Source organism: Dermacentor albipictus, chromosome 1 (assembly GCF_038994185.2).
Source record: "Dermacentor albipictus isolate Rhodes 1998 colony chromosome 1, USDA_Dalb.pri_finalv2, whole genome shotgun sequence".
Classification (NCBI taxonomy): Eukaryota; Metazoa; Arthropoda; class Arachnida; order Ixodida; family Ixodidae; genus Dermacentor; species Dermacentor albipictus.
Genome location: NC_091821.1, coordinates 149,091,255 through 149,105,871, shown reverse-complemented (window position 1 = coordinate 149,105,871; position 14,617 = coordinate 149,091,255). Strand labels below are relative to the sequence as shown.

The 14,617-nt window shown below is 43.1% G+C and overlaps 1 protein-coding gene across 7 annotated transcripts in view; it reads right to left on the bottom strand.

Annotated features, from left to right (window-relative positions):
• LOC135903000 (trifunctional nucleotide phosphoesterase protein YfkN) overlaps positions 1-14,617 on the bottom strand; it is a 102,473-nt gene that overhangs the window by 73,733 nt on the left and 14,123 nt on the right. For all 7 annotated transcript variants that reach the window (XM_065433333.2, XM_070527386.1, XM_065433332.2 and 4 more), the window contains 3 exons: positions 13,454-13,593; positions 12,220-12,345; positions 1,722-1,847 (listed from right to left, as the gene is read on the bottom strand). In XM_065433333.2, the coding sequence (XP_065289405.2) occupies positions 1,722-1,847; positions 12,220-12,345; positions 13,454-13,593 (392 nt within the window). The remainder of the gene's footprint in view (positions 1-1,721; positions 1,848-12,219; positions 12,346-13,453; positions 13,594-14,617) is intronic.

Below are 14,617 nucleotides of genomic sequence, written 5' to 3'. Positions count from 1 at the left end.
AATTGTCATACCTGCAGGAGCACGAGAACAGGCCATTTCATTAGTTCACGCAGGCCATCGTGGAATTGTAGCCATGAAAGCTTGTGTGCGCAGTTATCTTCGGTGGCCTGGCTTGGACGCCGAGATCGAAACAACTGTCAAGTCATGCGACCAGTGCCAGCGCACCCAGAGCGATCCAAAAAAGGCTTCAGTTCCAAATTGGACGCAGCCAACGACACCATGGCACACATTGCACGTGGACTTTGCAGGTCCGGTAGAAGGACATACCTTTTTGGTTGTTGTCGACGCTTTTACCAAGTGGGTAGAGGTGCGGCCGGTGAACAGCCCGACATCAACAGCAGTCATTAGTGTGCTGCGCTCTTTGTTTGCCACATTTGGCATACCACGCAAGGTTGTGTCGGACAATGGGGCTGCATTTGTGTCTTCCGAGATACAAGACTTCTACCAGAGAAATGGCATTCGAAGCGCAACGTCAGCCCCTTACCATCCTGCTACAAACGGGCAAGCAGAACGTTATGTTGGAGAACTGAAGAGGGCACTGGCCAGAGAACCATCCGGTTCGCTAAGTGTTCGCTTGTCACGTTTCTTGTTTCGGCAGCATACCACTGTACATCAGTCAACCGGGCTAACACTGGCTAAAGCCATGTTCGGGCGGGAGCTGCCAAACCAGCTGGACCTCATCACTGCATTGGAAGGACAGGAGGCTGCACAACCTGACCTACCCAAGAGTCGTCAACTCATGCAAGGAGAAGCCGTATGGGTAAAACAATTTGGCAAGGGGCCAGACTGGACAGAAGGAACTCTGGTTAAAAGGATGGGCCACAGATCCTGGCTTGTGAAATGCACAGAAAGAATTGTTAGACGCCATCTAAACCAGCTCAGGAAGCGCACCGGTGAAGTAAAGCTGGACAGACAAGCCTCAGCAACGCTCACGTGGGGCATGGACAGTAATCCAGCGGAAAGCACACCAGCTATGCCATCTTCACGTCCACTCAAATCCGAATCGAGCATACCGAAATGACCAGCACGGATCAGACGGCAGCATACTTGGTACAAGGCATCCTTCTAAGGGGGAAAAAGTGTTGTGTCCGTGATTAGTTCGGGTTTTGGTCCTCGGATGCGGACGGGTGCAGCCGTGTAGTGGGAGTGTCCGGAACTACATGTGAACGTTCCCCACTGTGCCAATGGGTGGAGCCACATCCCTGGCAAGGCCTGTTGCGGGACAATCACGTGGACAATGCGTTCGCGCTAAGTGATGTACTGTGGTCGCCATCTCTCCGACAAGGCTACGTTCTTTATGTGTACTATGTGAGGAATAAAGTAATTCCCAGTACATACAACATAGTTAAGAAAATTTACTTCCCGACCATAATGAATGGAATAGCATTATATAGCTGTTTAAGTTATGACACTTGCAGAGACACTTCATTCAGAAGCACAAAAATAAATAGAACTGCTGCGCACATTGATTTCCATGGAATAAATTTGACACGGCGTTGGTAGACTTTAAATAAAGGAGTTATGATAAAGTGAAATGTAATCCCAAGCTGCAATGAGAACAAAGTACAGGCTATGGTACAGGTTTCATTACTTTGTCAACTCATTTCATGCATACAGAAATTTTGCTTACAGCTTTAGCCAGGTATTTTATTTTAGAAGCTTACTTTTACAAAACAAAAAATTACAATGAAAAGTAAAAAAAATGAGAGGAACAAACTCACCCTTTTGACTTCATAGACATGGTCATGGCCTCCTAAGATGAGATCCAACTCATCTACATTGGCTGCCAAGCGGCAGTCATTGGGAGTTCTCATGTGGGTTAAAGCTATAACATAATCTACACCTTTCTGTAAGCACAAAAGCAAAAGACAAGAAAAATGTATGACTTACATAGTTCAATGCAGAGGAAAATAATGGGAAACTCTCATAACATATTGACTCGTGTACTTGTTTACTATATTGGGTGACCACGTTTCACCACCTAACAAATGTTATCGCACAGCGCAGGATGCAGCTGCATCGGAAGTTTATGGAATGTTATTGATGGTTCCATCCGCTGTGCGTCACCAAACCTTGGGTAATCTGATTGCATGTAAGCGCGACGCGAATAGTGTAGAACTTTGGCGAAGACACGCGGGTCCCAGCGATTACTCTGGAACATTCGACGGCTGATGTATAAAAGCCGACGTGCTTGACCCGCTCATCAGATTTTGACGATCGCCCTGTGTTCGCCGCTGTCATCGTTCTTTAAGTGTAGCCCGTTTTTGTAGGCACAGGTTCGCCCAATAAAAGTTAGTTTCGTCTTCCACAGTATTGCTACTGTGTTCTTTGTACATCACTACCACATGACGATATCATACAAGAAGAAATATCTAGGCACATTACCACTTGAATCATGTACCTGGAATTCAGGCTCAGGCTACCCTAAAATAGTGAGCAAGCACTTAAGCTGAACATGTGCTGCCTTACCACCACTTTTATTTCATTTTGACATACCAAGCATTCCCGCCTCCTCCCTTCTTTTTCTTCAGATGTTTCCAAAATCATGAAATGACTTGGCAAGTGTCCAATCACCAAATAAAGCAGCAATGGAACATAAATCATATTTCTGCAGTTTTCTAAAGACCTGATCAAAGCGCATCCACTGAGTAAATAAACCATGCAAGTCTCCACCGTGTCTTTCTCCCTCTGCACATGAACAATATGTACAAGTGTTTCATGTTTATTACTTTTAATTAAATTAAATTATGGGGTTTAACGTGCCAAAACCACTTTCTGATTATGAGGCATGCCGTAGTGGAAGACTCCGAAAATTTCGACCACCTGGAGTTCTTTAACGTGCACCTAAATCTAAGTACACGGGTGTTTTCGCATTTCGCCCCCATCGAAATGCGGCCGCCGTGGCCGGGATTTATTACTTTTGCTCTGGATTATTCTTTCTCTGCATATCGTGCACACCTTTGGATACCAAGACAAGTATGAAATTTGTACAGCAAAGTGCCATGCAAATGCACAGCACTCTGCCACACTTTCCACAATAAAAGTACTCTGCTTGTCGGTTATTTTGGTGCTCACTGCGCAGTGGATTTCACTTGTTCTGGGTGACACAACAATAACCAGTTTTTATATGTCTCTGTGTCATGATATAAAAGCGTACTACGAATGTCAGCCAGATGGAATCTGAGTAGAAAACTGAATTCACATTGGCACACTGTAGGCAGATAGCAGGCAATTACAATTTTTTCACTAAATGCAAAATGGCATCCACATCAATTTAATTTCTGAGAGCCATTAAACACCTATCAATTGTGCTATCTGCATTTTGGCTGTCTGATTGGACAAGCTCCAGATTTACCTTTTTCTTATGACTAGGCTAGGGTGCTTGCTAGAAATTTTACAGCAATCATTACAGTGAGTATTGTGCATGATACAGTAAAACACCGTTGATATGTTTTGAAGAGACTGCAGAAAAACATATAACAGCCAGGAAGACATAACAGTGAGGAAGACCTCAAATCACCACAGCAATATCAGTAACAGCTCTGAATGGCTGCCAGTATAGTTATTACACAATTTGGTGCTCGTACTGTGCCTGGGGATGGCACATGCGTGCATGTATAATTAAGGGACACATACTACGAGGGCCGTTTTTTTTTTTTTTCAACCTCCGATCACTCCGTGCAGGCGCTACGCGGGCAGCACAAAGCGGACATGCGCTGTAGGCAACTGCGCAGCTCTCGCACTACACACTCCGCCATTGTTAACATTCAGGCGTCAGTCGGCATTGTGCTACAGCCACGTAAACATGGCTGCCATTATTGTTGCTCTCGCCAATGTGTGAATTGCGAAGTGTTATTCGTTTTCTACAGGCTGAAGGCCATGGTGCTGCAGAAATCCATCGGAGAATGAGTCGAGTGTATGGGGAAAACTTCATGAGTGATGGTATTGTGCGTGAACGGTGTCGAAATTTTAAAGATGGACGTAATGATGTGCATGATGAAGGGGGCCAAGGACGCAAATCTGTTGTTTCAGATGACCTGGTTCAACGAGTTGACAGAATGGTTAAAGAAAACCGCAGATTCACCATTACTGCTTTATCTACGGAATTTCCAGAAGTATCAAGGTCTGTTTTGTACTCTATTGTTACTGACCGGTTACGCTACAAAAAACTTTGTGCACGTTGGGTCCCAAAAATGTTGACGGACGGCCACAAAACTCGACGAATGGCGTCAGCTTTGGAGTTCCTTGAGCGTTATCAGGATGAAGGAGACAACCTTTTGAAATCAATCGTGACTGGAGATGAAACCTGGATTCAATACGACACACCGGAAACAAAACGACAATCACAACAATGGATGCATTCAAATTCACCAAACAAACCAAAGAAATTCAAAAAAACCTTCAACAACAGAAAGACCATGGCTACTGTGTTTTGGGATCAACAAGGTGTGTTGCTTGTGGAGTTTATGGAGCCCGGAACCACAATCACTGCAGCTGTTTATTGTGAAACTTTACGACGTTTGCGTAGAGCCATTCAGAACAAACAACGAGGAAAGCTAACCGCTGGAGTTGTTCTGATCCATGACAATGCCCGTCCACACACTGCTGGAGCAACTCAACGGCTTCTCGAACAATTTGGATGGGACATTTTCGATCATCCGCCATACAGTCCAGACTTAGCACCCTGTGACTTTCATCTTTTTCCTGGACTGAAGACGTGGCTTGGTGGGAAGCGCTTTCAAACCAATGGCGACCTTCAAACCAACGTCAAGGACTACTTGAATTCATTGGCGGCAACTTTTTTTTAAGAGGGTATTGCAAAGCTTGTCCACAGATATGACAAATGTCTCAATCTCTTCAGTGATTATGTCGAAAAGTAACCGTAACTGTACTAATCTTCTGGTCATAAAATTATTGTTTTAGATGAACTTGTCTTTTATTTATAACCTATCGGAGGTTGAAAAAAAAAAAACGGCCCTCGTATGTTGCACAACAGTGGCCCCTTTCCGCTCTCAATGAGCTTCACCGCATAACACGTCTGTACTGCGGCAAAGCTGACTTTAAGCACTCAAAATTAAATTTTAACCATGGCGAGACACGCTTATCGGAACTGACGATTGCGCACTTCCAGCATTTCGGGGTGGGGCCACGAGTGGCGCTTGACAGGCTTAACCGTAAGTACACATTTATCATGTTCATAGCAACGTCTGAGGGCTTATTTTCCACTGCAGTGCTTAATTTACCTGACCACCACATTAAAATGCAATGTAAAATGAGGGAACATTACAGAATGGCAACGTATCAAATGAGAATAGAATATGTAGGAGCCAATGAGCTTTAGGTCAGAACCACAAAAAGCAACGCAGCAGCTGGGAAAACGCAACAGCAAAGAATGTATCAATGGGGTTCCACTGTACTTGGCTCGTGGATAAGCTCACCAAGAATTTCTTTGGGTAAACAGTGCTGCCTTAAAAGCCATAGATCTGCATACTCACTCACAAGTATGCTGGCTTATACTCACTCCATGCATATCTCACAGGTGTAAGATAGAGCAGTAATGAGCGACAAAAGGTGTGAGGGGATATGAGTATGAATGGAAGTTAGTGCTGGCAAGTTTGAGTGGATGCAAGTATGGGCAAAAGTTGGTGAAAGTGATGTTGAGTGCACATGAGTAAGTATTTATGAGTGCCAGCGAGTGGAAGTGGATGCAAGTATGACCGTGCATGGGTGCCAGTAAGTGTGAATGGGAGTGATTATGAATGCGAGTGACTGTTGGCAAGTACGAGTATGCGGGAGTAGGAACGCGAGCAAGTGCTGAATAATGTGTGTGCACCTAACTCCGAGTGAGTACTGCAGAGCCTGTGAAAACATTGATGTGTGAGTATGAGTGAGTATCGGCTTATTCTGCCAACCAATATTAAAAGCTGATTTAATTTAATAACTTTGGACAATCACACTGAAAGTAAGTTCCATTTGAAAATATTGTTGTGGCAATGTCATGGTTAAAGTTTGTGGAAACCCTAGAGGCTTTTGTGTACCTTCACATTCATCTTCCCCACACGGCTGTTGCATCTCCTGACATTCGGTATCCCCTTGTGACACACACGCTAATGTGGAAGTCCTTGTCGTAGTACACAGCTGTGATGAGAGATTGCATAAGTGTCCCAATGCGAGCACCATCTGATGGCGTGGATAACTTGCGCACAACAGGAACTTGCTTCCTTTTCTATGGATTCAGGACATTGGTGTGCACGAACTTAACGCGTTCTTCCCACGGATGGCTTCCTGCTCAGTTTCGGTTTCAAAGAGCAGCACTGGTATGGACGAACACAATTGCTCGGACGTGCTTCCATTCGCAGGACCACACCCGTGAATTACTTGGGCTTTGGAGTCGGGCATGGGCAAACCAATCACTTCATAGCCTTCCATGGCGAGTTAAACATCCTTGATTCCTCAACATGTTCTGTTGAGGAACTACAGTAAATCCCTGTTAACTTGAAACAGTTAAACCGGGAAAAAATTTCTAGATAAAGCCTTGCTAATACATACTCGCTTAATAAGTAACTCTGGTTTAAATATAGTTGCAATGAATCCCTCGCCCTGTCACCATTGAACCTAATGTATTTAAGCTGTAGACGCTCAACGCATGCCAAACGGTTAGTGCATAGTATTTACTTCATTTTTTGGCATATACAACCGTGGAATCAGCAAACTATCGTGCGCGCAGACCATTGAAAGCAAAATTTCAGTGCACAGATCTTTCCTGGACTGCAGTTGCCATCAATAGTGACATCAAAATATGGTAGTCACGATGCTTTTTTAGTTCTCATAGCTTCTAGCGCTTCCACATTGTCGTCATGGATGCAACGTGGATGATGGCCCTTCCATATCAGACGTGGCTAGTGTGCTGACCATCATGAAGGCGTTCGCAAAGGAGTTGGGCCTGATGGAGAGACTGGCTCATGGCCTCGCCAAGTTTGAGGATGCCATCACCTCTGCAAAGCCTCTACGGTGGCAAGTGAAAATAACCAATTTTTTGCTGCCTGCTCACAAATAAAACTTGGCTGTGTGTGTGTTACTGAGAATTAACACATTTTTTTGGCTAGTAAGTCTATAGTCACTCATCTGCCATTGTCAGTTAATACATCACTTATAGTGTACTTTCATCCACTTCCCCCACCAATTACATGTTAATGAGGTTTTACTGTAAGCGGTGTTCTGAGGTAAGAGCAATCACAAAAACAGAAGCCCGCTGGTCGAGCATAGACCACATGGAGGCTTTCCAAATTACCACTAATAATATTTTTGGTAACTTTTGTGTGCATCAGCACCAGACATCAGCTTCTACGAGCAATGGCATTACTGGCACTGTGCCAAGAAAGCATGCTTGGCATAGAGTCAAGACGATTGAGTGGATGATTCTAATATATGTGTAGCCAGTCATCCAAGCATAAGCATTTTCAGACATTCCAAAAGCTGACGCTGCTATTTTCTGCATTTTAATGAATTCCAGACAATTTAACTTAAGAAAACGAAACTGACAGCATTTACGCCTCACCTTCACATGAGCATGAAGAGAGCATCCTCATCAAGCCACACTCTCACTGAAACACTGTGGGCTGACATGCTGGTTTCTTTTGGCCGCTATGCATAGGCTGATCATGCCTGCTCAAAAGTGCCAATCATCTTGTCCAAAGTCATAATTAATATGCTGTGACGACACTGATGCTTCAGTGACAGCGTCTCAAATGAGAGGGGAAAGAAAAGAAAGAATACCAATTCCCAGCTTACTGCTTCTGCATGAGGCCATAAAGTGTCAGCGAGCAGCTGAGCAAGTGCACACAAGTGGTACCAGATAGTAAGAAAGGGTAAAGCGAGGGGCGCAGCCTGGTGCGGCATATGGCTCAGCTAGTGAGCTGCTCTTGGGTAAAAGACGAGTGCCAGCGACATTGCCGACACTGCCTGTTGCCTTTTTCCTGGTATTTTCGTAAACAAGAGTTCGAGATATTCAGAGTCCGGTGCAAAAGCTTTTCGAGATAAGGTGTTAAAAATAAATGGGTTGAAACCATGTCCCAAAAAATTTCGACTTCATTGATAATTATAGTTATCAGAGTTGGAGTTAATAAGGGTTTACTATGCGAGTCTTCTTTGTATGCATTTCAGCAAGCTGGCTTATTGTGCAGAAGGTGCAATACATGCCCTTATGTTGTTGCACCAATGTTTATGGATACTTCTTCAGTTCCCCCAACTCCTCTTCTTGTGCCGGGCGCGACCTGTTCCTAGGGGTTCTGAGGGCACTGCAGTCGAGCTTCGCGCCAAGTGAGCAGCGTGCCAAATGTGCACGCTGGTTGCGGGTAGTTATACTGCTTCTTGTGCTCGTAGCAGATTTTATTTTCACACTGTGTGCGCCTTGTTACTTTCCTCGTGCACGTGGCCAGCGGTCGAGGGCTTTTGCCTCTAGTCCAAGTTCTGCGCTCACAGAGACACGAGTACCTGCAACGTACGGGTCGCCGAGTGTTGATTTGCACGCACACTTTGACTTGTAGGCCCACTTTTTTTTTGTCTCCCGAGAAAAACCTTACTCCTGGTGCCATATTTTACGTCACGTTATTGAACTTCACGGCAACATGCTGGCATGTTTTATGTCTGTGTTTCATGTCTGTTTTCATCAGCAGCTACAGGAAAGCTCCTACAAACGGCACAATTCAACCCACAGTCAGATCGGCATTGTTACTTTAGAACTGGCAAAGAACCATTTCTTGCGCAGAGGAAGGTTTGGGGGAAATCATGCGAGGTATATGATGCACAGTTTCAGGATGGTGACAATCAAATCGCATGTTACACGCCTCATGCCATAAGCAGCAGTGTCGTCGAAAGTGAGCACAATACATGGATATGCATAAAGTGCACTGTTCCTTGGTTGTTTCCAAGCGTTCCAGTCTACTTTTGCTGCCACCGAAAACATCGAAGGTCGTCAAGACAAAGGGAACTCGCGCATGAGCAAGTAGGAGAATCGCGTTGTGGCTTGTCCGGAAAATATCCGCAAGAGTCACCCCTTCCTTCGGACGTATGCCTTCAGCTATGGTGCCTAGAACATTCTACTTCAGCTTGAACAAGAGCAGGAAGATGCCTTCAGCTATGATGCCTAGAACATTATACTTCAGCTTGAACAAGAGCAGGAAGAGAGAAAGACAGAAAACTGTCAAACAGCCTTCAAATTTCAACAATAGAAAGCAAAGCTCCTCTGCTTGGATATAGCTAGCTGACGTTTGAACAGGGCAACAGTTGGGCGTTCCTTCCTTTAACTCAACGTCATGTTTTGAACAGAAATTGCTGCTTATAAGCATGCATGTAAGTTGGCAAAATGCTGCATTCGTACGGACATTTATAAATGGAAGTACATGAAAAATATGCAAGCTTAGAGCTTTCAAACTGCACTGAAGCCCTTTTACACATGGATGGCGATGTTGTAACGCTTCTGGTGTGCAGCCGATTATGTGGCAATTAATGATAGTCGTGTAACTACATGACTATAAAAGCCGCCCAATTTTAACTACCTTATGTCACGGCAAGGTTAGGTGTTTATCCGCATCACACAATTCATGCGCGGCGCGTTGAAAATCTCGCCCACAAACAGCTTTCCCTTTACTTACAATGAGGACGCTTACAGGACACACCACTTTTACTCAGACTTCAACAAGAGACAGCTTGTGTACTTATCCTCCCAGTTAGGTTCTTCGTATATGAGAATAAAAAGTTGTGGAGCAAGACGGCTGCTTTATTAAGTGAGCACCACGTCAATGTCCAGCACCACGACAAACAACCATAACCGCGTCAGGCTATAGCAGATGACACTCGCACGCATGGTGCCAAGGTCGACAGCCGCACTGCGGTGGCAGGAACAGCAGCGGGCCACTTGCTGCGCATAAGTGAAGCTAGTTCGGAAACTGAAAAAGTATCTATAAACGTTGGTTGGCACTACTGTGTCATTTTCTTGGTTACCAAGAGCACTGTAAACCCCACAAATTATGGGCCTTTGTGCAAGCTTATACCCCCTGTACTCAAATTACTGATGACATTTTAAACGGACAGACAACTCATTTTTATGGCACCCGTTTTTGTCGTGCAACGGGAAGCTTACCGGCCTGAGTGTCCAATTATATAGTGGTAATGTGGATTACACCACAGGACATTTTTTTATCAGAATTTTTCAATCTGCCCTGAGGATGTAGTAGTGCTCAAGAAACATGCTGGAAGCAGTGATAGGCGAGTGCGGTAGCAATTATACACCAGCATTAGCGGGAAGCAGACGACAAATGCGAACCTAGTGGTAAGAAAGTAATGTGTTGTTTATCAGGCCGACATTCCTACTGTTCATATTGTCACGTGGTAGTGACGGTGAAGAAAGCAAAACGATGAATGGCGAAACTCAAGTTTTATTGGGCAGACTTGTGCCCAGAAAAGCAAGTTACACTCTATGGACAGCAATAGCGGCGAAAACGATTGGCAGTCGTAGAAATCTGATCAGCGGGTCAAACGCGTCGGCTTTTATACATCACGCGTTGAATGTTCCAGATTAATCGCTGGGACCCGCGTGTCTTCCACAAAGTTCTACACTATTCGCTTCGTGCATACATTCAATCAAATTGCACAAGGTTCGGTGACAGCGGAAGGAACCATCGATAACATTCCAGAAACTTTCGATACATGCAGGCACGTCCTGCACTATGCGGTAACATTTGTTAGGCGGTGAAACGTGGTCGCCCGATAAAGATAAACAAGTACACATGTCAATATTTTCTAAAGTGTTGAATTACTGTATTTCTACAATAATAGGTGATGTACGAATCCCCACCCCAGCAATGGCTCCCTCCAAGTAACAGGAACCAATCTCAAAGGCCATGCTACTGCTGGCTGCATGTACCAGGCCTTTTTTTGGCCAAGCCAAGCTAAGTGGTAGGATATGCCACTTGTGCTATTTTTGCAGTGCTAGCACCCAATTCATGGCACAAATAGTCAATGGCATTTTGTATCTCACACACACCACAGAACTCTGGATACTCACTCGCAAACTGGCGTGCGTACAACAGCACTCATGTGTGCAGCCATGCATTGAGAGACGCGATGGGTCTGCCACTCTATTCATTACCATAAAGGTATTGTCATAAGTTAACGTGGACTTCTGTTACTTTTTAATATGCAGAGAGTAAAGTGTAAGTGCCCATTAGTAATATAAGAACTGGAATTTTAAACAATAAGTATGTGGCACTTAACAGTCAACTTACATATAGTAACCGCCTATACTACGTCCGAAGTACCAAGGCTTCATTGCCAGTTCACACTACTTACCATTTTTTGTGACTTTCTATGCCAATTTAAAATAATTTCTACTTAAATGGTGAACAGCATGCTCAATTCTATCATTATAAATCATGGTCTTGCCATTTCCACCAACATTTCAACACACTCTGCATAGCTGTCAGTCCTACTAAACCAACCAAATTGTGTGGATGCAACTGCTGAATTTACAATGTTCGAGGTATTAAAACATCCTGCTTCGTGTGAAATTTAGCCTTACCATCCCTTTATCGAAGGAATGCAAGTTCAGCATAAGGCAATTGAGAATTTGTGCAGTGTTTAGTGAATGAGCTTGGAGTGATGCTAGCAGATGAATTAGGCAGGAACTACAAGGACAGACAAAAATTTCATGACAAGGAGCAAGGCAGTCGAAGGGAAAGTTTGCGAGAACTGATGCTTTAGAGTTGTGTTACTTTTCATGGCTTTTGATACATTTGAATTTATTCTTACAAAAGGAATAGTTTCTTCGTGTGCGGTGTTTTTCTGAAGACAAAAACGTCAGAGATACACCATGCACCTGGCGCACATTAGGCACAGTCTTCCTTGACAATGTGAGATAGCATAAGATTGTGTGATGAATCCATTAATGACCTTGAAAACAACACAGGAAGGAAGGTTGACGAAAGTGGACAGCGAAGTGAAATAATGTATTGAGATTGTGTTAACAGCCAACTGGAATTTACTTTCTGGGTAATCATCACGTGTCATTTTATACCATCTAAAAGCTCAATGCGAGGAGTACATCTACTAACTAGATTATATTACTATAATGGTAAGCTTTCCCGTAAGAGTAGAACACAAAACACAAGAATTCAATTGATTAAATACAAGAGTAAAAATTATTTTAAACAAATTGCATGCCTTTTGCTTTAGAAATCTTGCCAGCCTTCGGCCTTCAGTGACAAAGTCTTTGTATTCAACATCCTCTGGGTCAATTGTTGCAAGTGTTGCCAGCCATTCTTCCTCAACAAGTCCTATCAACCCAATCTGCGCAGAAAAATTATAAATGATAACATTCACCACAAGCACCAATACAGGACGACTTCAGTTGGGTGTTTATTAGGAAAAACCATACAGCATCCCATGAGACAAAGAAATGTACATTTGTTTAGTGTGCATCTGCAATAATACAATATTGCTATACGAGTCCTTATGTGTAAGGTTCAGTCATAAAGCAAAGGTGCAAAAATTATGCATTACCAATTTATACTAGAAACACTAGAATGTCTGTCATGCATTATAAGACAACTTAAGGTTATTGTATCTAATAATAAGTTAAGCCATGATAGGGTTGTATGAATTTTTTTTTTCATTTGTTTACTAAGCACAAAATTTTTACAAAGTATGTAGGCTGCCATTTACACAAATTAAAATATAGCATAATCTCTTACAAAAAAGTTATTTCGTTACCCAATGAATAAATAATGTCAATGTGCATGGACAATGTAAACATGACATATCACAAGTTGGTAGTGCCAGAATGGTACTAGTACCACAATGGTAGTGCACATAATCATGTGCTAAGAATGATTGTACACAACATCAATAATCGTAATTCAGCCAAGTTACACTAAATGCAATATGGACAAGAAATTAGTGTGATACACTGGCATTTCATTATAAAAATCTGTGCTGATGTAACATTTACTGCATGTGTGACATATTCGAGGACATAATGACAACTTCAGGAATAGCAATGACATTTCAGACAAGATTATATTTATTTGCTCCAAATTATTTAACTTCTTCAACCTCAACTATTGACTTAATTCAGCTTCAATAACAGCTTTATCCTTAGATCAGATGGTGTTTGTAGATACTATTCAGTGCTTCCACAATATCAGCCTTTGTAGTTTAGCATTATGTGGATGTTTGTTAGCCTCCCTCTCAGCGATGCTCCCCCCATATATAGCAGTGTAGCAGGTTTCAGTATTGAGAACTATGACACCTCACAGAGGGTGATGTTGCTGCAGAATGTCACACAGCCAGCCACTCTTTGTACTGCAGATAGATCACAACAGATCATAAAAGCGTGTTAATAAATCATATCAAGACCAGGGAAGACAAGGAGCCAAGAAAAACAAACATGGCCTACCTTCTTGCCTGACCGCTCCAAGATTTGAAATTCCTCACCATCAGCCAGCAGCTTTCCGGTTTCATTGTCTACTACATTCGACATGAGCCAAGGAAATTTGGTCTGTTTTGCGAACTCTGTCAAGTTGTCTACACCAAAATCTAAAAAGAAAAGAAGAAAGGAAAAATTTAATAGTAAGAACATGCTGCTTGCTTTTGACTTCATGCAGTAGCCTTACAAACTTTTTTAATTTAATTTAATTATGGGGTTTTACTTGCCAAAACCACTTTCTCATTATAAGGCATGCCTTAGTGGAGGACTCCGGAAATTTTGACCACCTGGGGTTCTTTAACGTGCACCTAAATCTAAGCACACGGGTGTTTTCGCATTTCGCCCCCATCGAAATGCGGCTGCCGTGGCCAGGATTCGATCCCGCGACCTCGTGCCAACACCATAGCCACTCGTGCCAACACCATAGCCATAGCTGTTGTGGGAAGCTCGTCAGTATATTCACACCAGTACATGTGATTGGCGATGAAATACAAGATCACACGTGTGAGCTAGATTGACAGTCATAGTAGTGGAGTTTGGGTGTGTATGCAGCCCCCTCAGCATTCAAGAACAATTTGAAAAGGTACATGCTGGGTGCACATTCATGTTTCAGCCAATGGTTTCGTTGTATTGCAGCCAGGAAGCTAAAATGCAGATCTTAAGAGATCACACCAATTGCAAGGTTGCATATTATTGACAACACAAAGCATGTGTATGTAATTTACTGTTGTTACCATTCCACATATCGGCAAAGCGAGCTGCCGATATCCGGATTGACAAGGCAAGCTGCCTAGGAGTCATAGAATATGCAGGAGACCTTGCTGGCCCATCAGAGACATCACAATAGCATTTCCTCAGTTTTAGACCTGTTGCGAAGTTTTTGCCAATATCAGCATGTGCGCTTATAACAAACACAGGATATAATGAAGGTATTTTAGTGTTACAGTTGACTTTATTATAGTGTGATTCTACTATACCTATATTTTGAGCTGTGAAAAAACAATTACATTTGCTTTGCTATATCTTATATTGTGTTCAAACTCGCAATTTCTTGATAACACAGTGTAATGCAACTGGATGAGGACAGATTATAAATTGACACACACACACAGCACTATGCAATTTCGGCCTCAT